Consider the following 27,645-nt stretch of genomic DNA (forward strand, 5'->3'; position numbering starts at 1 on the left):
ACAGTCTGTCTTGTCTCCTTTGGTGGTTGTGAACTTCGTCCTCGACTGGAATGTGATCTCCTTCATGTTGTTGGCCTCAGTTTGGGACTAAACCACTACCAGCTCATCAGTCATTCTGTCTCATCCATATTATGTTCATCATGTTGCTTATGACTGATGCAAAACCACATGAATTCAGGACTGACACCTTCAACCAATGATGTTTTTTAGGTTGTGCAACAGTTAATTCACACATCCACAGTTGGTGGTAAAAAACAACAACATACAAACAAACAAGTAGAACATTTTGGGGGATGAACTCAAACTGGTGTGAACCCCAACCAGAAACAGAATCACAAGAACAAGTGACTGATTACATGTCCACAAAGTCAATAAGAAGCAGTATCCCCATTGAAACCACGTCCTTGTTGGCCTCCACTAGTTTAACTTTACACGTTGTGGCAGGCTGAGGTTCTGTAACGTCACTGTTTTGTGAGGGTGGTGCATTAGAGCACACTTCTTTACTCTGTGGACAGAAAAAAATGCAGCTTTCAGTCTGATGTTTGTCTTCACATCTGGATTCTATGGAGGCAGATCTGGAGGTTTTTAAGTTTGATGAGCTTGTCAAAAGTAGTCGGTAGGGCTGGTTCATCTGACAGTGAGGAACTTTTTGGTCCAGATGCTGATGAATCACATCTGTGCTGATGATAGGAAAGGGTAGAGGATGACAAGAATCTTTTTTCACATCTGTAACACTCAAACTGTTTTGGTGTGTTATGACACTGACTGTTTCTACTAGTTTCTAGAGCATTACTCTTTGTACAATTGATCAGTTTTCGTCCTTTTTTTAAATGTTTGACATGTTCATGTTTGGTACATTGTGAACCTGTGATAAAAGATCTGTCACAAAATCTGCACTGGTAGGGTTTCTTTCCAGTATGGGTCTGTTGGTGACGCTTGTAAGACCTGGATGACCAGAGTATCTTCGTGCACTTACCACACGGGTATATCAACGTCTTGTGGTGAACATTATCATGAGAACGTAATTCTGGCAAGGATCTGAAAGTCTTCCCACACTGGTCACACTCATATGGTCTTTCTCCACTGTGGATGTGGAGATGTGTCTTAAGGCTATCCATTTGGGTGAAAGTCTTCCCACACTGGTCACAGCCATATGGTCTTTCTCCACTGTGGATGCGGAGATGTATCTTAAGGTTATTCATCCAGGTGAAAGTCTTCCCACACTGGTCACACTCATATGCTCTTTCTCCACTGTGGATGCGGAGATGTGTCTTAAGGTGAATCATTTGGGTGAAAGTCTTCCCACACTGGTCACAGCTATATGGTCTTTCTCCACTGTGGATGCGTAGGTGTATCTTAAGTTTATTCCTTTGGATGAAAGTTTTCCCACACTGGCCACACTCATATGGTCTTTCTCCACTGTGGATGCGGAGATGTGTCTTAAGGTTATTCATTTGGTTGAAAGTCTTCCCACAGTGGTCACAGTTATATGGTCTTTCTCCACTGTGGATGCGTAGGTGTATCTTAAGTTTATTCCTTTGGGTGAAAGTCTTCCCACACTGGTCACACTCATGTGATCTTTCTCCACTGTGGCTGCGTAGGTGTGCCTGAAGACGGTTAATGTAGAAGAAAGTCTTCCCACACTCTTGGCAGACATATGGTCTTTCTCCTCTGTGTATGCGTAGGTGTGTCTTAAGGTTACCCCTTCGAGTGAAAGTCTTCCCACACTGGTCACAGTCATATGGTCTTTCTCCGCTGTGGATGCGTAGGTGTGTCTTAAGGGTAAACGCCGCGGTGAAACTCTTCCCACACTCGTTACAGTCATATGGTCTTTCTCCGCTGTGGATGCGTAGGTGTCTCTTAAGGCTACTCCTTAGGGTGAAAGTCTTCCCACACTGGTCACAGGTGGGTTTTTCATCCATGTTTGCTGGAGTCAGGTGATCTTCACCAGATACAACTTTTAGGTTTCACTTAAAATCCACCTTTTGCTTCTTTCTACATCAAAACAAAGAAAAAGAAGAGGTGGTCACTGAAATGTAATAAAACAAACATCTCTTCAGGACCAGGACCACTGCATATCCAAAACATTTATTAGTACTAATAGGTGGCGTTGGGAGTGTTAAACCCTCGGTACTACCGTGGTTCAGCTCTCCGTTTAAATAGGGTCCTGATCTCAAGTGACTAGGCTGGAGTATTACCCTCACGTGCTAATCCCGTTGAGATACTACTTAAGATGAACTTATTTTGGAACACTCGCCTGTCTTCTCACTACCTTTAATTCCAACCTCTGCCCCGCTAACTCTGGTACCAGAACTGCCGGGAGAAACCCACTCTATGGTCAGTAATAATACCAGCCCAGCTGGTTTTTTTGGTAGCTGTTCCACATGGATTTAGTGCACTTGTTACATGACAGGTAATAATTTAAAAGCCAGGAATAATAGGCTTTCGGGAGATAAAAATGGTAGGTGGATAAAGGCTAAGACACCTTCAGGACCTTTGATGTTATGCACACAATAAACCTAATGTTTTACATTCACCAACATAATATACCACATTGGGAATAATTCAAGGAGAATTTAGAATTTACTTTTTATAAATTTATTGTAGGCAATTTAGCAAAGCAAAGCATATACATAAATCATCAATCAATTAATCACTAACAAAATCATTAAACTGAACTTCTAAAACTATAAATCAATATCCTGATTATTAAACCTAAACTGTCCTCAATTTTCCTTACTTCAATGAAATCCCTGTTGTAATCTCTCAACCCACAATTCAGCCTTGTGAAAATGTCCCTAATTGTTGCCTTGCTTGATGTCCTCAAGGGGAAAAAAAAACATAAAAATAAAATGGTGTTGAAAGTCTCTTTTCTTCAATCAAAAATTGAAAGAAAGTCAAAACTGGAAAAGTTCTCAAATAAAAATAATAATTTCTCTAACTTCTGCAAACAGGAAAAATTATCAATTGGTAAAAATATCAAAATTGGAAAGTGTTGTAAACCCGATTAAATCGGAAAAGTAAAAACTATAAAAATAGAATCTAAAAATCAATCTAAATTAACGACTCGAATAGACTGAATTCGTAGAAAATCCAATAACCGAGAAAAATCGGATAAATGGAAATAAAAACTAATGACTTCAAAAAGTTTATTGAAAAAGATTCAAATTCATAAAGAATTGAAGAATTGGAAAAAGGGTCCAATAGGATAAATTCGTAAAAATTCACTAATCTGAAAAATCGGACGAATGGGAATAGAACTCAAAAACTTCATTAAATTACTAAGTTGTCGAAAAAGATTTAATTCCTAAAGAATTGTATTTTTAGAAAAATAGTTCGATAAACGAAAATATAAAAATAGTAATTACAACAAAATTTAGAAAAAAGGTCCAATCTAGTAAAAATAGACAATTGTATAATTTAGAAAAATAGGATTATCACTTACCGAGTATTAATCGGAAAAAGTTACAAAACCGGAAAATTTAAAAAAGTAAAAATCAAAAATTAAAACTTAATCAGTATCAAAAACGTAAATAGGAAAAAGTCAAGAAGTTAGAGAAATAGGATAAATATAGTAAAATTAAAAACCAAATTTAATCTAATTTCTGTAAAAAGTCAAAAGGTAAAAATTAATTCAATTTAAAAAGACATACTTCAGCAGCTTGATCAGGGCTGTCGAGTTTGTCTTAGAATACTGGGTAAAAGAAAAGAAATAAGAAAATGTAAAAATTCTTCTTCCTTTCCAGTCCGGGCCAAAGTGGAGAAAAATACCAAAAGTCTGTTAAACAGATGGTCCGTCGGCAAATGTTCCCCATAAGGTGGTAAAAGTTCTTAAAATGCAGTTCTTGCCTTTTAAGAGCCGTTGGTCCTTTGTCGTCTGAAGAAATAGGTCTTTGCTTTTTAAAAGTTCGATCCGTCGATGCAAAGTTATTTTGTCACATGAGCCTCCAGCATTATTTGAGAAGTAAAGATTAACTCCGAAGCCAATCTGCCATGCTCCTATCTGGACTCAAAAGAGCATCGCTCAGAGTTATGTTCTCTATGTTCTACAACGTAGGGCACGCAACTTCTTAGAGCGTCTTGCACTTCTGAAATGCTATCATAGCGATTCTGGTTTTTAACCAAACTCTAAGGCATTATCTCATTGATGCCTAGACAGTTGACTTCATTGATAGATGAGTAAAATGTCTAAATGCCTCTAGTGGAACTTCCTTTTTTTACCGGTCTTGACCAGTTTTGGGTGCTGCAAATAGCCCACTGTTTATGTCACTTCTCCTTTCTTAAGTCGCCTGACTGTGTATGTACATTTTGTACCAGCCATGTCTCGAACTGACCCCTCTCTGTTCTAATTATGGCCTCAGCTTGTCTCCTCTACACACAGTAATCATAAATGAATCAACATTCATTTAAACATTCTTTTCTTAGCTATACTTATTGATCACAATACATATATCTAATTCAACTTAATAAATCAGCTCAGTCATCATGTTAGTATTACATTATACTGGATAATATGGTTTCATTCAATGCCTGTGCTGACCTGAGGAGCCCTGACCTCGACCTAACTTGACAGGAGTCAGATTCGATAATTTCATGTCATTATTTTCAAGGTATAACTCTTATCATACTTGTGAAGTTTGGTCCTGATTGGGCCAAAGACTGTTGAGCTGTAATAGTTTAATTTTTCTCGCTGCCGCGCCCTGAACACATTGAGTGACAACCGTTCACCAGTTGTTTTTCTTTAACTCTCTTTTTTGTTGGACTTTTTTTTTTTTTTCATTTTAACGACAGAGATACAATAACAAAGCAAAACAGATCCACTAAAACTAGGGATGCACCGATACCACTTTTTTCCAGATCCATAATTCCATAATTTGTCATAATTTTACATTTTCAGTCTTACATACTTTGAGTAACTATTGTCAATTTCAGTCGATTTCACTGTACCATATATTGGTGGGGAGTACCACTAGGTTCTATTTGTAAATAAAGTGTATTATAGTTTACAATTAAAATGTTGTTTGTTTCATTTTTTTTTCACATATTTGCAAATTCCATGTATTGATTTTTGTAATAATTTAGATCATTTGCATTAAACATGGTATAAAAATAACATTATAGCAGCAGGATTCCATTCTAGGCCGGCCTAGAATAGAACTCCATTCTGGGCCGGCCCGATTCTGAATCAGGCCAGATTCCGTTTTGGGCCTCGACATATACAATCCAAATTATCAAGACGCATAACAGTATTAATTAAAGCAAAACAGGTTCTGGATCACAAATCACTCCGCATTCTCTACTGTTCCATAGTTCTACCATATATAAGTTACTGTGCAGAGGTTTGGGGCAATAACTATATCAGTACAATCCATCCACTAATCATTCTACAAAAGAAAACAGTAAGGATCATTCATAAGGCAGGTTACACAGATCACACACATGCATGATTTTTACAGTCAAAGTTACTAAAACTCAAAGACATCATAGAACTACAAACATAATCCAAATATAATCTACTACCAGGAAACGTACAGAAATTATTCAATGAAAGGGAAGGGAGTAATAATTTAAGGGGTAGATTTAACTTCAAAATTCAGAGGGTGCGCACTACTAGGAAATTTTTTAGCATATCAGTGTGGGGTGTTAAAGTCTGGAATAGATTGAGGGAGGAGCACAAGGTGTGTTCAAACATAAGACAATTCAAAAACACTTATAAAACTAGAAGCACTCGGAGAGCGCAGACCTCCGTCAAGGCTGATCAGTGGCCCCCCCCGTGGGCCCCCCCACCCCCGATCACCACCAAAATTTTATCATTTCTTCCTTATCCCATTTCCAACAAACCCTGAAAATTTCATCAAAATCTGTCCGTAACTTTTTGAGTTATGTTGCACACTAACGGACAGACAAACAAACAAACAAACAAACAAACCCTGGCAAAAACATAACCTCCTTGGCGGAGGTAAACATGTTTTTCACAAGATATAGGGAAGAGGGTTATCAATTGTCACCATATATTTACTGTTGTTTATGTATATATTTCCTTCCTTGAGTTAGTTACCTCCGCCAAGGAGGTTATGTTTTTGCCAGGGTTTGTTTGTTTGTCTGTTTGTCTGTCCGTTAGTGTGCAACATAACTCAAAAAGTTATGGACAGATTTGGATGAAATTTTCAGGGTTTGTTGGAAATGGGATAAGGAAGAAATGATTAAATTTTGGTGGTGATCGGGGGTGGGGGGGCCCACGGGGGGGCCCATTTCCAACAAACCCTGAAAATTTCATCAAAATCTGTCCATAACTTTTTGAGTTATGTTGCACACTAACGGACAGACAGACAGACAAACAAACAAGCCCTGGCAAAAACATAACCTCCTTGGCGTGGGGGGGGGGCACGGGGGGGGGGGGGCACTGATCAGCCTTGGCGGAGGTCTGCGCTCTCCGAGTGCTTTTCTAGTTATTATTTGTTTATTTATTCGCCAGCACAACTAAGAAAGGCATTGGTAAACTAGAAGCACTCAGAGAGCGCAGACCTCCGCCAAGGCTGATCAGTGGACCCCCCCACCCCCGATCATCACCAAAATTTAATCATTTCTTCCTTATCCCATTTCCAACAAACCCTGAAAATTTCATCCAAATCTGTCCATAACTTTTTGAGTTATGTTGCACACTAACGGACAGACAAACAAACAGACAAACAAACAAACAAACAAACAAACAACAAACAAACAAACAAACAAACCCTGGCAAAAACATAACCTCCTTGGCGGAGGTAATAATGTTTTCAGGTCAGTTTGAACCTCTGTTGTACTCTACTTCTAGTATTTATATGTAGTTTTAGAGAAATACATGATGAATCCAGTCCATATTTTTTAGCCTCAATAACTCCTTTGGCTTTGAAACACAAAACAACACCAGGCATGAAGAAGACGACCCCCACCCCAGGATTTAACCCTCACCAGGCAGCTGGACCGAAAAACATACCTGTTTCTAAAGGAGTCCACCGAAGAGCTCAGCTATATCCTTACCGACGTCTTCAACACAAGTTCAACACTTCCCTTGTTCTTGTTCTTGTGGGTTTATGGCGGTTGGCAAGCCAGTTTATTGGTGCATTAGCGCCACCACCTGGACTGGAGTGTGGGCACAGGCTTGGCAGGACAAAATAAAATAAAATAAAATAATAATAAAAAAATAAAATAAAATAAAATAAATCCTTCATATAATATCAGCATCCCTTAAGAAATCTATAATATATCTATACGTGCACGGAAGTAAATCTGTCTCATCAGATTTTGAATGATAAAAGCCACTGAATAAAAAAAAAAAAAAAAAATTCAGATGCAAAAAATGCAGACACAAAAAATTCAGAAAAAAATGAAAAATTAAAAAAACCTAAATCCTTCCTATAATATCAGCATCCTTTAAGAAATCTATCATATATCTATACGTGTATAGAAGTAAATCTGTCTCATCAGATTTTGAATGATAAAAGCCATTGAATTTCTAGGACTGGATTTTTTGTACTGAAATTAAGTATCTGAATTTTTTGTCTCTCAATTTTACTATTTTCATGAATTTAGAATTTAAAAAAATCAGATGCAAAAAAATTCAGATACAAAAAAATTCAGAAAAAAATTAAAAAACCTAAATCCTTCCTATATCAGCATCCCTTAAGAAATCTATAATATATCTATATGTGTATGGAAGTAAATCTGTCTCATCAGATTTTGAATTATAAAAGCCATTGAATTTCTAGCACTGAATTTTTTTGTACTGAAATTAAGTATCTGATTTTTTTTTTGCACTGAAATTAAGTATCTGAATTATTTGTATCTCAATTTTACTATTTTCATGAATTTAGAATTAAAAAAAATCACATACAAAAAAATTCAGATACAAAAAAATTCTGAAAAAATTAAAAAAAAAAAACCTAAATCCTTCCTATATCAGCATCCCTTAAGAAATGTATAATATATTTATATGTGTATGGAAGTAAATCTGTCTCATCAGATTTTGAATTATAAAAACTATTGAATTTCTAGCACTGGATTTTTTTGCACTGAAATTGAATATCAGATTTTTTTTTTTTTTGGACAGAAATTAAGTATCTGATTTTTTTTTTTTTTTGTCTCTCAATTTTACTATGTTCATGAATTTAGAATACAAAAAAAATTCAGATGCAAAAAATTCAGATACAAAAAAATTCTGGAAAAACAAAAAAACAAAAAACCTAAATCCTTCCTATAATATCAGCATCCCTTAAGAAATCTATAATATATCTATACGTGTATAGAAGTAAATCTGTCTCATCAGATTGTGAATTATAAAAACTATTGAAATTCTAGCACTGGATTTTTTTGTACTGAAATTAAGTATCTGATTTTTTTTTTTTTTTTTGCACTGAAATTAAGTATCTGAATTTTTTTGTCTCTCAATTTTACTATTTTCATGAATTTAGAATTTAAAAAAAATCAAATGCAAAAAAATTCAGATACAAAAAAATTCAGAAAAAATTTAAAAAACCTAAATCCTTCCTATATCAGCATCCCTTAAGAAATCTATAATATATCTATATGTGTATGGAAGTAAATCTGTCTCATCAGATTTTGAATTATAAAAGCCATTGAATTTCTAGCACTGAATTGTTTTGTACTGAAATTAAGTATCTGATTTTTTTATTTTTTTTTGCACTGAAATTAAGTATCTGAATTTTTTGTATCTCAATTTTACGATTTTCATGAATTTAGAATAAAAAAAAATCACATACAAAAAAATTCAGATACAAAAAAATTCTGAAAAAATTAAAAAAAAAAACTAAATCCTTCCTATATCAGCATCCCTTAAGAAATGTATAATATATCTACGTATATGTGTATGGAAGTAAATCTGTCTCATCAGATTTTGAATTATAAAAACTATTGAATTTCTAGCACTGGATTTTTTTGCACTGAAATTAAATATCTGATTTTTTTTTTTTTTTTTTTTTTTTTTTGGACAGAAATTAAGTATCTGACTTTTTTTTTTTTTTGTCTCTCAATTTTACTATGTTCATGAATTTAGAATACAAAAAAAATTCAGATGCAAAAAATTCAGATACAAAAAAATTCTGGAAAAAAAAAACAACAAAAACCTAAATCCTTCCTATAATATCCGCATCCCTTAAGAAATCTATAATATATCTATACGTGTATAGAAGTAAATCTGTCTCATCAGATTGTGAATTATAAAAACTATTGAAATTCTAGCACTGGATTTTTTTGTACTGAAATTAAGTATCTGATTTTTTTTTTTTTTTTTGCACTGAAATTAAGTATCTGAATTTTTTTGTCTCTCAATTTTACTATTTTCATGAATTTAGAATAAAAAAAAAATTCAGATGCAAAAAATTCAGACACAAAAAATTCAGATCACACATCCGGGACACCTCAAGTCGAACCAACAGCCAGCCAATCAAGTTACGTTACGTTGGTCATGTGACGCCGAAAAAATTCAGATACTTAATTTCAGTGCAAAAAAATTCAGTGCTAGAAATTCAGTGGCTTTTATCATTCAAAATGTGATGAGACAGATTTCCTTCCATATATGTGTTTCCAGCTTGACTCCCATGAAGCCCCTGCAAAGAAAAATCAGCATGTTTCAGTTTCTTCAGTGTTATAAATCATTTCCCATGTTGCTTTGTATATATCTTACATTCCAATAATATGTTTAATAGTTTCTACGTCATTGCATTTGCTGCATAATCTGTTGGATGCTTTCCTATTAAATGTAAAGACTAATTTAATCCAGTGTGTCCTATCCTAAGTCGAGTTATGATTCTTTCATTTTGCCGATTCCAAACTCCAGTTCCAGCTTTTCCTACTTGTGTTTTTATCTTATACAGATGCCTACCTGTGTCACCCCTGTCACTCCTCAGATCATGGCTTTTAAAGTTTTTTACTTTCACTATAAGATTATCAAGAGAATGTATCCTATTGTTATTCTTATATCGTAGAATTAAGTGCATTTTTTGTTTTTATGTCAGAAATTTTTTCTTTTCTCATATTATTTTCCACCTGCATTTATTTATTTATTTATTTATCTACTTAATTATTTACTAGTTAGCTGAATATAATGTATATTTTTATACTAACTTATATTTTTAGTCTTTCTTTTGCTCTTTTTATGCTCTAATTCATCTGTGTATCCTTGATGTATGACTGAAAAGCATTCACATTTCAGATTGAACTATGGCTTATTTTCTCAATTTTTTGGATTCTTTAGAAGTTTTTATTTGCTAAAAACATTTCTTCCCGTGACTCCTTTTTAAGCAGATGAAGCAAAAAACAAACTCTGGTCTCATTGGTCTCATAAACCCAATGTAGAGCTGAACTGTACATTAACTTAAATGACTAAAATGTTATTTTTCCCACTGAAATTTCCATAATAAAAAATGAAAAATCAAATTAAACATGACATTTTTTTTTTTTTTTTTCCCCAAATCAATTAAACTTAAGTTATTTTTGAAAGTAAAACCTCGAAATAAAGGAAACCCTTCTTGGTTTTTACAATCAGTATAATGAGTTAAAGGTTGTAATTGTTCACATGCCCATTATAAACAACCACGCAGATCTCTCGCAGGCAAACAATTGTTATTTTATGACTAGATTTTCTTCCCAAGAGTCATGAACTGAATTTGATCTGTTGGACTATCTATCGTTCTATCTATCGTTCTATCTAATGTTTATCTTATCTATTTTAGCTATTCTATCTATTTTATGTCTATCTTATCTATCTATTTCATGTATTTTTTTTATTTTTTCCATCTATCTTATCTATGTATTTTATCATTTCTATCTATTTTATCTATCTATTTTGTATATTTTATCTATATATCTAGTCTATCTATATGGCATCACACATGAAATAAAAGACATTCATTTCTATATTATGTTGTGCAAAGAAGTCAATTAGTAGCAGTCAGGAAACTTGTATCATTTCCATATTCGAAATAAATCAATTAAAAAAAAATACAAATATTGTAATATCACGCTCTGTGTTTTGCATTGTTTCACCTAAAATCATGTATATTCCTATGTTTAATTTACTGATCATGTAGCTCGTAAGTGTCAAACATGCGGCCCAGGGGCCAAAACCAGGCCTTGATGTATGACTGAATATGATCGTATTATAAAGCATTCACATTTCAGATTGAACTATGGCTTATTTTCTCAATTTTTTGGATTCTTTAGAAGTTTTTATTTGCTAAAAACATTTCTTCCCATGACTCCTTTTTAAGCAGATGAAGCAAAAAAACAAACTCTGGTCTCATTGGTCTCATAAACCCAATGTAGAGCTGAACTGTACATTAACTTAAATGACTAAAGTGTTATTTTTCCCACTGAAATTTCCATAATAAAAAATGAAAAATCAAATTAAACATGACATTTTTTTTTTTTTTTTTTTCCCAAATCAATTAAACTTAAGTTATTTTTGAAAGTAAAACCTCGAAATAAAGGAAACCCTTCTTGGTTTTTACAATCAGTATAATGAGTTAAAGGTTGTAATTGTTCACATGCCCATTATAAACAACCACGCAGATCTCTCGCAGGCAAACAATTGTTATTTTATGACTAGATTTTCTTCCCAAGAGTCATGAACTGAATTTGATCTGTTGGACTATCTATCGTTCTATCTATCGTTCTATCTAATGTTTATCTTATCTATTTTAGCTATTCTATCTATTTTATGTCTATCTTATCTATCTATTTCATGTATTTTTTTTATTTTTTCCATCTATCTTATCTATGTATTTTATCATTTCTATCTATTTTATCTATCTATTTTGTATATTTTATCTATATATCTAGTCTATCTATATGGCATCACACATGAAATAAAAGACATTCATTTCTATATTATGTTGTGCAAAGAAGTCAATTAGTAGCAGTCAGGAAACTTGTATCATTTCCATATTCGAAATAAATCAATTAAAAAAAATACAAATATTGTAATATCACGCTCTGTGTTTTGCATTGTTTCACCAAAAATCATGTATTTTCCTATGTTTAATTTACTGATCATGTAGCTCGTAAGTGTCAAACATGCGGCCCAGGGGCCAAAACCAGGCCTTGATGTATGACTGAATATGATCGTATTATAAAGCATTCACATTTCAGATTGAACTATGGCTTATTTTCTCAATTTTTTGGATTCTTTAGAAGTTTTTATTTGCTAAAAACACTTCTTCCCATGACTCCTTTTTAAGCAGATGAAGCAAAAAAACAAACAAACTCTGGTCTCATTGGTCTCATAAACCCAATGTAGAGCTGAACTGTACATTAACTTAAATGACTAAAGTGTTATTTTTCCCACTGAAATTTCCATAATAAAAAATGAAAAACCAAATTAAACATGACATATTTGTTTTTTTTTCCCCAAATCAATTAAGCTTAAGTTATTTTTGAAAGTAAAACCTCGAAATAAAGGAAACCCTTCTTGGTTTTTACAATCAGTATAATGAGTTAAAGGTTGTAATTGTTCACATGCCCATTATAAACAACCACGCAGATCTCTCGCAGGCAAACAATTGTTATTTTATGACTAGATTTTCTTCCCAAGAGTCATGAACTGAATTTGATCTGTTGGACTATCTATCGTTCTATCTATCGTTCTATCTATCATTCTATCTAATGTTTATCTTATCTATTTTAGCTATTCTATCTATTTTATGTCTATCTTATCTATCTATTTCATGTATTTTTTTATTTTTTCCATCTATCTTATCTATGTATTTTATCATTTCTATCTATTTTATCTATCTATTTTGTATATTTTATCTATATATCTAGTCTATCTATATGGCATCACACATGAAATAAAAGACATTCATTTCTATATTATGTTGTGCAAAGAAGTCAATTAGTAGCAGTCAGGAAACTTGTATCATTTCCATATTCGAAATAAATCAATTAAAAAAAATACAAATATTGTAATATCACGCTCTGTGTTTTGCATTGTTTCACCAAAAATCATGTATTTTCCTATGTTTAATTTACTGATCATGTAGCTCGTAAGTGTCAAACATGCGGCCCAGGGGCCAAAACCAGGCCTTGATGTATGACTGAATATGATCGTATTATAAAGCATTCACATTTCAGATTGAACTATGGCTTATTTTCTCAATTTTTTGGATTCTTTAGAAGTTTTTATTTGCTAAAAACATTTCTTCCCGTGACTCCTTTTTAAGCAGATGAAGCAAAAAAAAAAACAAACTCTGGTCTCATTGGTCTCATAAACCCAATGTAGAGCTGAACTGTACATTAACTTAAATGACTAAAGTGTTATTTTTCCCACTGAAATTTCCATAATAAAAAATGAAAAACCAAATTAAACATGACATATATTTTTTTTTTTCCCCAATCAATTAAGCTTAAGTTATTTTTGAAAGTAAAACCTCGAAATAAAGGAAACCCTTCTTGGTTTTTACAATCAGTATAATGAGTTAAAGGTTGTAATTGTTCACATGCCCATTATAAACAACCACGCAGATCTCTCGCAGGCAAACAATTGTTATTTTATGACTAGATTTTCTTCCCAAGAGTCATGAACTGAATTTGATCTGTTGGACTATGTTTTCTTTCTAAATTTGGTATGAAATATGTTCCAGCACGCACTGAAAATCGAACCCTTGTGGATACGCTGATGAGATTTTAAATACACACTCTGCTAAATCATTCTCTCACTAGAAAGCGGAGTATGGTTTCTTCCCCTCATGGGGTCACTGTTGTATTTGGGACCCATCAATAGCTTTCTGTTGTCTGTTCTGTGCACCAACAGGGCAGAATCACTCTTCTATTTCCTTTGTATATTTGCAGATGTCTACAGGTAGTGTTTCCGTCAGAGGTCAGACAGCATGCCTGCAGTAAAACTGATCCAGTCCAGCTCTTTTCACTATTGCAGTGTCAGTCTTATTGGTGCTTTGTTATGACTACAGCATAAATCTACATTTCACCATGGTTGGAAATATGAGTGGTCCCTCTGGGATTGGATAGAGACTTTAAATATCAAGTCTGCTCTGTGTGTTCTCACTGCTCTGTTATTATGGCTTTGGTTTATGGGTTAATTCATAACTCAGTCCATCATTGCAGACATGATGGTGATATGTAAAGGAATGTGTTCTGGCCTCAACATCCAGCATTTACAATAATAACACGATATATTGTAGCACTCATAAAAACGGATGCAGCAGAGTTTCTTCCTGTTGGGGGCAGCATTTGTCCAATAATAAGGGTCTGGTTTAGTTTTGCTTTCCTGTGTCTCCTCCTTGTGTTTGAGTAGAAAATGTTCTTCTTGCACTTTGACCGCTATGAACTTATTGTTAACCCATAAAGACCCAGTGCTACTTTTGGGGCCGTTCCCATATCATTTTTTCTCTAAATTTAACCTTTCTGAAGTGATGTATAACCATTTATGTTTGTATCAGCGTATATATGTATTTGTACATGTATATGTAAGTGTATGTGCATGGGTATGTATATATCTGTATACGTATATATGTATATGATGTTATATGTGGATGTGTATATATGTATATGCATATGTGTATATATGTGTGTGTCTATCTATCTATCTATCTATCTATCTATCTATCTATCTATCTATCTATCTATCTATCTATCTATCTATCTATCTATCTATCTATCTATCTATCTATCTATCTATCTATCTATCTATCTATCTATCTATCTATCATTCTATCTATCGTTCTATCTATCTATCGTTCTATCGTTCTATCTATCTATCTATCTATCGTTCTATCGTTCTATCATTCTATCGTTCTATCTATCTATCTATCGTTCTATCTATCTATCATTCTATCTATCTATCGTTCTATCTATCGTTCTATCTATCGTTCTATCGTTCTATCGTTCTGTCTATCATTCTATCTATCGTTCTATCTATCTATTGTTCTATCTATCTATCATTCTATCTGTCGTTCTATCTATCTATCTATCTATCTATCTATCTATCTATCTATCTATCTATCTATCTATCTATCTATCTATCTATCTATCTATCTATCTATCTATCTATCTATCTATCTATCTATCTATCGTTCTATCTATCGTTCTATCGTTCTATCGTTCTATCTATCGTTCTATCGTTCTATCTATCTATCTATCTATCTATCTATCTATCTATCTATCTATCTATCTATCTATCTATCTATCTATCTATCTATCTATCTATCTATCTATCTATCTATCTATCTATCTATCTATCTATCTATCTATCTATCTATCTATCTATCTATCTATCTATCTATCTATCTATCTATCTATCTATCTATCTATCTATCTATCTATCTATCTATCGTTCTATCGTTCTATCTATCTATCTATCGTTCTATCTATCTATCGTTCTATCTATCGTTCTATCTATCTATCTATCTATCTATCTATCTATCTATCTATCTATCTATCTATCTATCTATCTATCTATCTATCTATCTATCTATCTATCTATCTATCTATCTATCTATCGTTCTATCGTTCTATCGTTCTATCGTTCTATCTATCGTTCTATCGTTCTATCGTTCTATCGTTCTATCTATCTATCTATCTATCTATCTATCTATCTATCTATCTATCTATCTATCTATCGTTCTATCGTTCTATCGTTCTATCTATCGTTCTATCTATCTATTGTTCTATCTATCATTCTATCTATTGTTCTATCATTCTATCGTTCTATCGTTCTATCTATCATTCTATCTATCGTTCTATCTATCTATCGTTCTATCGTTCTATCGTTCTATCTATCGTTCTATCTATCTATCGTTCTATCTATCATTCTATCTATCGTTCTATCATTCTATCGTTCTATCGTTCTATCTATCATTCTATCTAATGTTTATCTTATCTATTTTAGCTATTCTATCTATTTTATGTCTATCTTATCTATCTATTTCATGTATTTTTTTTATTTTTTCGATCTATCTTATCTATCTATGTTATCATTTCTATCTATTTTATCTATCTATTTTGTATATTTTATCTATGTATCTAGTCTATCTATATGGCATCACACATGAAATAAAAGACATTCATTTCTGTATTATGTTGTGCAAAGAAGTCAATTAGTAGCAGTCAGGAAACTTGTATCATTTCCATATTCGAAATAAATCAATTTTAAAAAATACAAATATTGTAATATCACGCTCTGTGTTTTGCATTGTTTCAGGAAAAATCATGTATTTTCCTATGTTTAATTTACTGATCATGTAGCTCGTAAGTGTCAAACATGCGGCCCAGGGGCCAAAACCGGCCCGCCAAAGGGTCCAATCTGACCCATGGGATGAATTTGTGAAATGCAGAGATGACACAACAATCAAGGATGTTAAAATCATTTTAGGTCAATTCAATCTGAAGTGGGTCAGACCAGTAAAACACTCCCATAATAACCTGTAAATAATGAAATCCTCTTTGTTTTAGTGTACAAAAAAATTCAATTAGACAAAAATGTTACACTTACAGACCAGTCTTTTACAGAAATCTGTGATGTTAAAATGGGGTCTCGAGCCAAAAAAGGTTGGGAACCACTGGCCTAAAGGTTGAACCTAGATGCTGTAACTGTTGTGGTCTGTCTTTTGTTTTGTTTTTTTTTGGTTTGTTCTGTATACTGTAAAATTTATCTATAAAAATAAAGTATGTAGAAAGATTTTGACATCATTGATTATTAATGACTTCAGTGTAATTTTTACATTTCACAAATTCATGCCACAGGCTGGATTTGTCCCGTGGGCTGCGTATTTGACATCTGTGTGGTAGAAGATGATGTTTCCATGGTAACTACGGAGCCTCTGAATGTCCAAATGGGTCATATCTAATGACCATGAAATGATGACAAACTGTATTTTACACCAATTATTTACATGTATTGAAAGGATTAGTAGATCAACAGGTATTAAACAGTTTAGATCAGTAGGTGGTTTTGGTTGCCAGTGGCTGTTTGGGTCTTTACAGGTTAAAATCTGTTTATTTAAGCCTGGGGAGTTTTCAGGAGTTTGCCTTGTTTATTCAGTGTCAGAAAACAACAACAGAAGCTGAATTTAAGTGTTCACAATTTTTATTTGAAGCTACAGAAGTCGGTGTCTGTGTAGGTTCTCATTTGCTCAGGACATCGTTCTTCTTGGTAGTAGAACTACCAAGAAGATCAGTGAAATTACCATATTTGGTTCCTTATCCGCAAGTGGCAAAAAAAAAAAAAAAAATCCAAGAAGTATACATAAAAAATACAAAAAAAACAAAAACACGTAAGGTGAAAAGAACATCACATTTAGAACATTAGACCAACATAAGTGCTGATCCACACCACTGTCCACATCCACATGATCCCTTTGAACATCATTCCTTACATTAGTACCATTACTTCATGGTACCTAACAAAGGGGTGGGATTAAGTAAGTTATACTTCCTCCCACTCCTTTTCGAATGTGTAAATGAAGTCATGTACATGTGTAAATTTTGTATTTGTTTGTTTTTTTTTTCTTCCATGACTTCTTACAACCTGTTTTATTTCTAAGGACTAAGTAAGATTACTTTGTCTTGTTGCATATTCAAAATAAACTACAAAAAAAGAAAAGCAGGTCCACTCACTGTTCATGCAGAGGTGGACCTTACAGACCCTGGAGACCACATTGGACCTGAGAAATTACCAAAAAATAGTCACTTGCCCAATAAAGCGTTAATTTTGAAAAAAAAAAAAACAAACAAAAACAAAACAAAACAAAAAAAAACAAAAAATGCATCTGTAATTGTAAATATTTGGACCTCTGCTGGAGAGGAAGGCTGACGTAATGGACCTCTTGCTATTTTAGTTGAAGACCCCTGATGTAAAAGGTTGATCATAAATCAAAGATCATAAATCGGAGTGGACTGGGGTGACAGGCTCAGTGTAATGGAAATACAATCTCAAAAACAAGATAGTGATTTGACTTATTTTTGCCTCTTGCAGTGTGGAGAATTTAAAACATTTTGGGCTTTGGTCAGTGGTCTGCAGCAGCGTAGCAGGACTATGAACCCAGACTGAGGGGGTCACTGACCGTCACCTGTGCTAAGTCACTGTGTGAATGAGCGCCATGCATGTGCACGTAACCCCCTGCAGCTCCACTTTCCCTGGGCTCAGCCATTCTTTTCCCAGCTGACCATTCAGCTGTTGCCAACACTTGTCCACTTGATAACTGTTGCCATAGCTCTGAGCTCTACATGCTGGTTTAATGGTTTTAATGATATCCCTCTGCTTCTGTTTGAGATACCATTCACATCCAAACAAAAAAAGACTGTACGGAGGGAAATTCAAGCTGTTTTATCCTGATCAAGCATTTGCAAGAGAGGAAATGGTTTGATCTTGTGTCCAATAGAGCAGTGCTTCTCAAACTTTTTACAGTGGAGTACCTCCTGAAATATATATATATTTTTATCCAAGTACCCCCAACTCTCGTTTCGGCATTTTTGATTGAAAAAATTAGGCAAAATGTCTGTCTGTTTTTATTTTCAAAACTTTGTAAACAAACAACATACATTTAACTTTAATATATTAAAATAACAAATCTTTATTAGCAAATTTTTTGTGTAAAATATAAATTGAAAAGTGCTCTCTTTTATTAATAAAAAAAACAAATGAAATAGTCATTAATGAATAAATGAATCTTTCATCAACAAAAAATAATTACTTAATTACTCAAATAAAATCATCTTGAATAATATAAAATGGAAATGTTCTTAAAATGTTACCAAAGCTTAAATAAGATGACAGACAATAATAATAATAATAATAATAATAATAATAATAATAATAATAAGAAGAAGAAGAAGAAGAAGAAGAAGAAGAAGAAGAAGAAAAAGAAGAATATAACAAATAGAAATATTGACATGAAATAAGACTAAACTAAAACTTGAGAATATGATAAAATGTGAGAAAACATCAGATTAGCTGCATTAAAAATGTTTTGATTTTATAGTTTTCACCCAGTATACCACTTGCTGATATTGCATTCTTTGCTTCAAAAATAAACACATGGTGTCCAGTGGATTGGACATTTTTGGAACTCCACAAAAAATTCTGAAAGTAGATTTGTTTCTTTATTGCTTTAACCAATATATATATGTATATATATATATATATATATATATATATATATATATATATATATATATATATATATATATATATATATATATATATATATATATATTTTTTTTTTTTTCCATTAAGAAAAAAAAAACAAAAAACGAAAATTTCAATTAAACAAAAAAAAAAAAAACTTCAATCAAAAAACAAAAAAATCTTTTTAATCAACGAAAAAATGATTTCAAATTAAATTTTTTGGATCGTAAATATTTTTTTGCATTCAAACACTTCTTTTTATTGATTTTTTTTTTTTTAGTTAAAGCAATAAAGAAACAAATCAAACTTCATTAAAAATGGGTTCAATAAAAAAAAAAATAATTCAGTCGCATTGTTTTTTCATTGCCTAAAGAGGAATAAAAACACTCAGGGAAAAAAAATCCAGACTTAGGTTCTCATAATTCATGCATGAAAGGGTTAAAATAATTAACAACTGAATAAACTAAAACTACTTCTACTATTACTACTACTACTACTACTACTACTACTGCTACTTTTACATCCACATCTGTTTGCAATCATATGTGTTTTCAGTGTTTCCAGTGTCATTAAATGTATAAACTCAACGGATGTAAACTTCTGACTTGGAACTCAATTACAAATCCCTTTGGACTGGCTCTATGACCAGAAATATTATCAAAAACCTAAACAGCAGTTGCATTTATTCCCCCTTTTCCAGAGCCCCCCTCCCTCTAAAATCGTTTCATCAATCTCTGTCTAAAAAGCAAACAGCTCACATCCGCTTCTGTGTGAAAATCTAAGTGTTTGCTTCCTACCTATCCATCACACAACCTATTATGCTCCTCATTTAGACATCCATCAAATGTCACATGTTCAATTACACAATCCATCTCACTCTGCACTTGTCCCGCCATTGGCTGATGATCTTCGCCAATGCTACAATGCCCAAACATGTGTGTTTCCCTCAGAGGCTAGAGGGCACGCCCCTGTCTCCTCCACATTCTGATGGCTGAATTTAGACAGGAACCATTTTTTAAAATCCTCCTATCCAGAGGCCACGGCGCAGGTCAAAGGTCAGAGGGGGTTGGTGCGGTTGCCAAGGAGGATTCCACCGACAAGGCAAAGCCACTGGTGCTCATTGGACTGTGCAAACAGCCGATGTGCAGGCCTGAGCGTGAGGCTGACAGGCCTGAGAGCAGAGGAGACCGTGCAGATTGCATTATTACAACCAGACAAGGAGGAAGTGTTGATGAATGACAGGCTGTATTGAGAGAGCAAGAACACACCCTTTCAAAATGGAGATTAAGTCAAGAAAGCTGTGGTGACAAGGGAAGTTTTGTTATTGTGATTTCTGAACAGGTCTACTCACAATGCAATGAACTATAAGAGATAAGATAATAGAAACAGGACTGAGTTAGTTATAAAAACAACAACGCTCTTAAATAATCTGAGGTACCACTTTATACTAAGACTTAAATATACCTTAATAAACAAGTTATTCATTATTTAACCCTTCATGCATTACCTTAGTCAATATTTTTTTCTTAAGTATTTTTATTCCTCTTTAGGCATGAAAAAAGCAATGCAATTGAAATTTTTTTATGAACCTATTTTTTGTGGAGTCACAAAAATGTCCACTCAGCTGGACACCATGTGTTTAATTTTTGAAGCAAAGAAACATGTATTTAACCCTTTCATGCACGAATAATGAGAACCTTAATCAAATTTTTTTCCTGGGTGTTTTTATTCCTCTTTAGGCATGAAAAAAACAATGCAATTTTCTTCACCTGTCTGTGTGGAGTTTGCATGTTCTCCCCGTGTCTGTGTGGGCTCTCTCTGGGTACTCCGGCTTCCTCCCACCACCCAAAGACATGCACTGATAGGTTAACTGGCTAATCTAAATTGCCCATAGGTGTGAATGTGAGAGTGATTGTTTGTCTCTACTGTATATGTTCAGACCTGCGATGAACTGGTGACATGTCCAGGGTGTACCCCACCTTCGCCCCTATGTAGCTGGGATAGGCTCCAAGCGACCCCCGTGACCCTAGTGAGGATAAAGCGGGTTCAGGTAATGAATGAATGAATGAAAAATTATAAAAAAAAAAAAAAAATTCTAACAGTTTTGGGCTCATTTTAGAGAGGCAAAATCCTGCCCCTTTTTGTGTTTTTTTAATTTCCGAAAGAAATACGAACAGTGGTGATGACAGGAGATAAATACATTTTCTGATCGCCTTGGAATTTTACAATTAATTAGCAAGGTTTTAATAGTTTTGGATTTTTCATTTTAGTTTAGTTTTTATTTAGTTATGACTTTTTTTTCTCTAATTCAGTTTGTTTTAATTAGTTTTTAGAGCAGGTTTGCAAGTTTTTATTAGTTTTCTTTTTTTTTTTCTAAATGCTTAGTTTTAGTTTAGTTTTATTTTCTTTATATCTTTTATCTTCTCTACCGTCGAATTCAAATAAATCACATAGAGGACTCTGCTGCTTTCTCCTAACTTTAGTCTCCATGTTTCCAGGTAGAGTGGGGACCAGAAGATGACTCAAGTGACAGACTATTAAACATCATATGGTGCCAGCAGCTAAAATTGCTTGAGGGAAATATATCAATTCGACACTGACAAAAGACAAAACTAAGGGAATTTTAGCCGTAATTTTTTTCAGTTTTAGTTAGTTTTGTAAGCACACAATACAGTTTCAGTTAGTTAACTTTTTTTTTTTCTTTTAATTATAGTTTTTATTTATTTCAGTTAACGAAAATGTTTTTTTCAATCCTAGTTTTCATTAACGATAATAACCTTGTTAATTAGATGAATGATGTTTGTCTGTTTAAATTAGAATTTTACAAATAAGGAGAATAAATAAGAGTTTGTTTGTGAAAAGGCTCAGTGGACTGCATCTATTGTCAGTTGATATATATCACAAACACCAAATTGGCCATTATCTTGGCATATTTCACCTTCTGAAGCAATAAAGTGCTAAAACCAGAGAAAAATACGATGAGTCTGGTCATTTTGAAGCTGCAGAGATATCCTCAGCAACTCTGAACAGGTCATGGGGAAAAATATGCAAACACTACAACTTGTATCACTACACTAATCACTACATTGGCTTCCTGAGAGTCAAAGGATAGAGTTCAAAATCTTACTCCTGGTCTACAAACCACTGAATGGCCTCGGTCCCAAATGCATGCTAGACTTGTTAGTTCCCTATGAAGCATCCAGACCCCTGAGGTCATCAGGGACACGTTTATGTGTGCACTGCAAGACTGGATAAGTTGAGTTTACTTAAAAAAAAATTGAGTAAACCGGTTGCCTTAAAAAATTTAAGCAATGAAAACTTGAGTGTATTGAACTTAAATGCTTGATTTGAATGGAATTGCTATTTTAAGTACAACACACTAAATGCCAAGCTAATTTAACTTAAAATTTTTTGCTATGTCAATTGCTTTGTATAACCATTAGACTTAATATCATCAGTTCATTGTACTCAATTATATGTTGATTTAAATTAAAATCCTTTGCAATATAAATTACTTTGTATAGTTATTCAACTTATTATATTGTAATGTGGACGGAAGTTAGGTAGGAAGTTAACTCATTGTAATTTGCCCATACAGGAAGTGCTTTTAATTTGGCAGGGCATAAAGATTTACATTGAACAAGAACAATTATAGATGAACAGGAAAGCCAGTGTTCGGCCTATGGCTTCACTCATGGTGCAGCTCTACAAAAATACAAAAACAAACACAAAAAGGCCAATAAACATTGCCATACATGACATAGTTGACAAAGTAATCTAATTGCTGAGATACAGTAAATGTAGGTTCACAGGAAGTCATATGGTTTAATTATAATGTATAACCACATAATTTAACAATAATTTTACACAATTTAACAACAAGTGCTGCACTCTTATTTATGTATATTTCTTTAATTATCATATTGTCTGGTACATATTATACAATTCCTGTTTTAATTGTGTTTAATAGAGTGTTTTAATATGTATATTTGGTATAAACATACATTCAGAGCTGTATATGTTTGTATGTTTAGAGCTTTATATATATATTTTTTTCTCTTTCTCTCTTTTTAAGCTGTATTGATAATTTCTTTCATGTTACTTTTATTACATTTGAATGGAGCAACTGTAACAAACAAAAAATTCCCCCTATTAATAAAGTATTGTGATTCTGATTATTTGTCGAGCAGGACGTCACTGCTGACCTTATTTCTAATGTGATATAAAAGCTCATTTCTGATTCATGAAGTGTTTACAACCTGAAACCATGTAAAAATCTTTATATGTGCAGTCGTATTTGTAAAGTGGCACCCAAAACCCAAAGTTTGTGCTCTTACATCTCCTTCCAGCAGTCCATCAATCAGCACTGGCTGATGACATCATGAGAAAGTTGTCCCCCTGTTGACAAGTCCTCTTGTTGCCATGGGGCTCCTGAAAATGGCAGAACAGAGCCCAGTAAATGAAGGCTGATGGGGGAGGGGACGCTGAGGCGAGTAAATAAAAGTGCCATTTGCCGTGTGTTTGCTTGATGTAGTCGGAGCCAAATCCTGCCCCGTTATTGGGCCGCTGAGGATTGGGTTAGGGGTCCCCCCAGGTTCCCTTCATGCAGCGGGGACCCCCCAGTTTAGAGCAGTGGTTCTCAAACTTTTTACAGTGGAATATCCCTTGAAATATATATATTTAGCTAAGTTTCCCCACTCTTGCTTGAGCATTTTTGATTGGAAAAAATGAGGCAAAATTTGTTCCTGAACGAAAGTTGTCTTTTTTTTTTTTTCAAAATCTTTGTAAATAAACAACATATTTAACTTTAATATATTGAACATAACAAATGTTTTTAAGTAAATTTTGTGTGCAAAATATAAAATGAAAAACGCCCTCTTTCATTGATAAGAAAAATAAATGAATTGGTCATAAGTGAATAAATGAACTTTTCATCAACAAAAAAATAATTATTTAACCCTTTATAGTTCACTCCTAGAAATTCAACATTTCAACCTAAGTGTGTTTTTTTTTAATCTATTTTATTTTATCATTATTATTATTATTATTATTATTATTATTATTATTATTGTTATTATTATTATTATTATTATTATTATTATTTATTTATTTATTTTGAATATTGCAGGACATAAAAAGACTTAATTACTTTTGTCAAATTTTTCCCAAAAAATTTTATTTAGAAAATCAAGGTCGATGACATTACCATATTTGGTTCCTTGAGTGTAAGTGGCAAAAAAAAAAGGTAAATTTAAAAAATACAAGAACACTTTCCTCACTGTTAGCTGGGGCTGTCACTGTTTTGTAATGTGTACAGAAATTACCAAAAATAGTCACTTGCTCGATTAAGGGTTAATTACTCAATTAAACTCATCTTGAAAGTTCTTAAAATCTTATCAAAGTTAAAGATTTTTTTTTTTTTTAAATAATGACACAAAATAAGGTCAGGAGTGTCAATTTTATTATATGACTGTATTTATTGTATTTTATATTTCAGTATTAATTCTTATTATTTATTTTGTATTCAGCACATGGTGACTGATTTAATGTATTTTTCCCCAAAACAATTTCAAGCACCCCATGAGCTTTTTGCAAGTACCCCTGAGAAAGACTGGTTTAGAGGACAGCGCTGGCACGTTTCCCAAAATCAACGCGGTACCCCAATATGGCCTGGGGAGTCCATGTGAGCTGACAGCAGCCGGGCACATTCAACCTATTGAGAAAAGAGGACGATGGTGAACAAAAGGAAGAAGGAGACGGACTTGTAGGGGCAGACGGCGGCGACAAATAATACCACAATAATACCAGCAAATTAGCCTACTGGTATTATTATTATGTATTTGTATTATTACAACAATTATTATTTTCCCCTTCACTCCCCCCTTTCTGTAGTCGCTTTTCCATTGACACTCAAAACTGCGCAAATATACCTTGCGCTTAAAAATTTACCTAATGGAAAAATGACAATTTCACCAAAAGTCTCATTTTTGGATTAAAAGTTTTTGCGCTGGCAAAAGGTGTTTTTTCTGGCATAGCGCAAATGGTATATCACGCAAAACTGCAATGGAAAGACCTTTTTTCGCAACTAGTCAGGTGAATTTCAAAAAACAGATGTTGACGTACATTCAACAAGTGAAGACGAAGAACAACAAACATGTCGGGGTATGTGTGGACACACCAGGAAACCCGATCATTTTTTAATTTAGTACGAGTTAGAGGGGTAATATATAATAATAATAATGAATATATCTGTAAATTAACACCATATTTACGTTCGTCACCATGTTTATGGAATGACTTCTTGTGTCATCTTGCGATAATAAATAAACAAATCATCGCATTTGTGATTTAATGGAAAAACCAACATTATGCACTTCTGTTTTTTTGACATGTGGTAAATATCGGTAAAGTTTTGCGCAGATGTCCAATGGAAAAGCAACTTCTTTCTCACTTTCATTCACACTCCCCCTCTTCCCCTTTTCCCTCTCGCTCCTAATCAAGCTATGTTGTTTAGTTGCTCTTTACGTTTATTATCTTTTTCATTATAATATGATGTTGTTATTAGTTGCTTTTCTATTGACCCTCAAATTGCGCAAATATACCTTGCGCTTAAAAATTTACCTAATGGAAAAATGACAATTTCACCAAAAGTCTCATTTTTGGATTAAAAGTTTTTGCACTGGCAAAAGGTGTTTTTTCTGGCATAGCGCAAATGGTATATCACGCAAAACTGCAATGGAAAGACCTTTTTTCGCAACTAGAGTCAGGTGACTTAAAAAAAAAACGGATGTTGACGTACGTTCAACAAGCGAAGAAGAAGAACAACAAACATGTCGGGGTATGTGTGGACACACCAGGAAACCCGATCATTTTTTAATTTAGTACAAGTTAGAGGGGTAATATATAATAATAATGAATATATTTGTAAATCAACACCATATTTACATTCGTTGCCACGGTTATGGAATGACTTCTCATGTCATCTCGCGATAATAAATAAACAAATCATCGCATTTGTGATTTAACGGAAAAACCGACATTACACACTTCTGTTTTTTCAACATTTGGTAAATATCGGTAAAGTTTTGCGCAGATGTCCAATGGAAAAGCAACTTCTTTCTCACTTTCATTCACACTCCCCCTCTTCCCCTTTTCCCTCTCGCCCCTAATTAAGCTATGTTGTTTAGTTGCTATTTACGTTTATTATCTTTTCCATTGTAATATGATGTTGTCAGTGTTGTTGTTTGTCATTACTCTGTCGTCGTTGTTGTTGTTTTGGGTTTGTTTATTTGTTTGATTTTCCCTTTGTTTGTGTGTTGTTGTTTTTCTGTCCACAGTGTCTTGTTAACTATCACGAGAAAAAAAAAAGGAATGAATGAATGAATTTATTTATTTATTTTGGTTTTATGTCAGTCATTGCACTTAGTACATTAATCGTAATAAACATAAAAAACAAAAAAAGGAATGGGCTAGAAGCAAAAGCTTTTTTTTTTGCTTATCCTTTTCTCCTAATACACTGCTTATATCAACTTAAATGTGTAGAGCATCAAGCATTCACACCATAATAAAATGAAAATCAACAACAAAAACATATCTACCCTCCCAATTCAATATTTCTACATAATTTTAAACTTAACCTAAATAATTTTAAACTTAAAATCAGCATTATGAGAAGAAAGAATTCATGATAATACAGGCATCACAGTAGAAAATCCCATTTTTGCCTACTTGGACTGATACTTTTCCTATTTTTCAACCAGATCCCAAAACTATCCTAACTATCCGATGCATGGTCTCCTCAATCCGCGCCGCTCATTTACTCAGCTGAGGCGCATATTTCCCAGATCCCCTTTTGATACCTGATATTTAGACACGCAGACCCACGCTGTGACCCTGCAATCACTTTTGCTTTGGATACCCAACACCACGGCCCTTAATCCTGCTGTACTGAGAGAGGCGGGGTGAGGGCGGTGGCTGCAAGGCATTTCAATACTGGGAAACTCATGACCCACTGGGGATTAATGAGCATTCTGGGAGGTTCCTTATTGGCTTGTTGACCCTCGCGCACTGATGTGTTCATCTCTGAATGACTACAACAGGGAAAAGACGCCGTGACTGTCGAGAACATTTAGGGAATCAACACGTGTGAAGATACTTAATTAGATGTAATTGTTCACGGAGTCGTTTAATCCGTAAAGTACTACTATTTTTGCAGCAGTTCCCAAATGATTTTCTATTTATTTATTTATCAAACCATGTAAATAATCGGTGTAAAATGCAGTGTGTCATCTTTTCATGGTCATCAGATATGACCCATCTGGACGTTCAGAGGCTCCGTAGTTACCATGGAAACACCGTCATCTTCTACAACATTGATTCACCAGTAAAACCCATCCATATATACAGCTGATTTTTTTTTTTTTTTTTTTTTTGCATTTTTTGCCTATTTTAGGGGGGAAATGACCTTGTTTTGTCCAAAAGCAAATGTTTCAAATGTCGGTTAAACC

At 33.6% G+C, this 27,645-nt stretch overlaps 1 protein-coding gene across 7 annotated transcripts in view; it reads right to left on the minus strand.

The window, feature by feature from the left end:
* Window positions 1–7,066, minus strand: part of LOC115424559 (zinc finger protein OZF-like) — a 36,637-nt gene extending 29,571 nt beyond the window's left edge. For 2 of the 7 annotated variants that reach the window (XM_030141901.1, XM_030141906.1), the window contains exon 1: window positions 1,100–2,027. In XM_030141901.1, the coding sequence (XP_029997761.1) occupies window positions 1,100–1,922 (823 nt within the window). In that variant the 5' untranslated portion in view covers window positions 1,923–2,027. Of the gene's footprint in view, window positions 1–349; window positions 2,028–6,976 lie in introns of those variants that run through there. The other 5 variants (XM_030141902.1, XM_030141905.1, XM_030141904.1 and 2 more) reach the window with 5 other exon arrangements.
* Between the last annotated feature and the right edge of the window lie 20,579 nt (window positions 7,067–27,645).

Source organism: Sphaeramia orbicularis, chromosome 8, assembly GCF_902148855.1.
Source record: "Sphaeramia orbicularis chromosome 8, fSphaOr1.1, whole genome shotgun sequence".
NCBI classification, from domain to species: Eukaryota; Metazoa; Chordata; class Actinopteri; order Kurtiformes; family Apogonidae; genus Sphaeramia; species Sphaeramia orbicularis.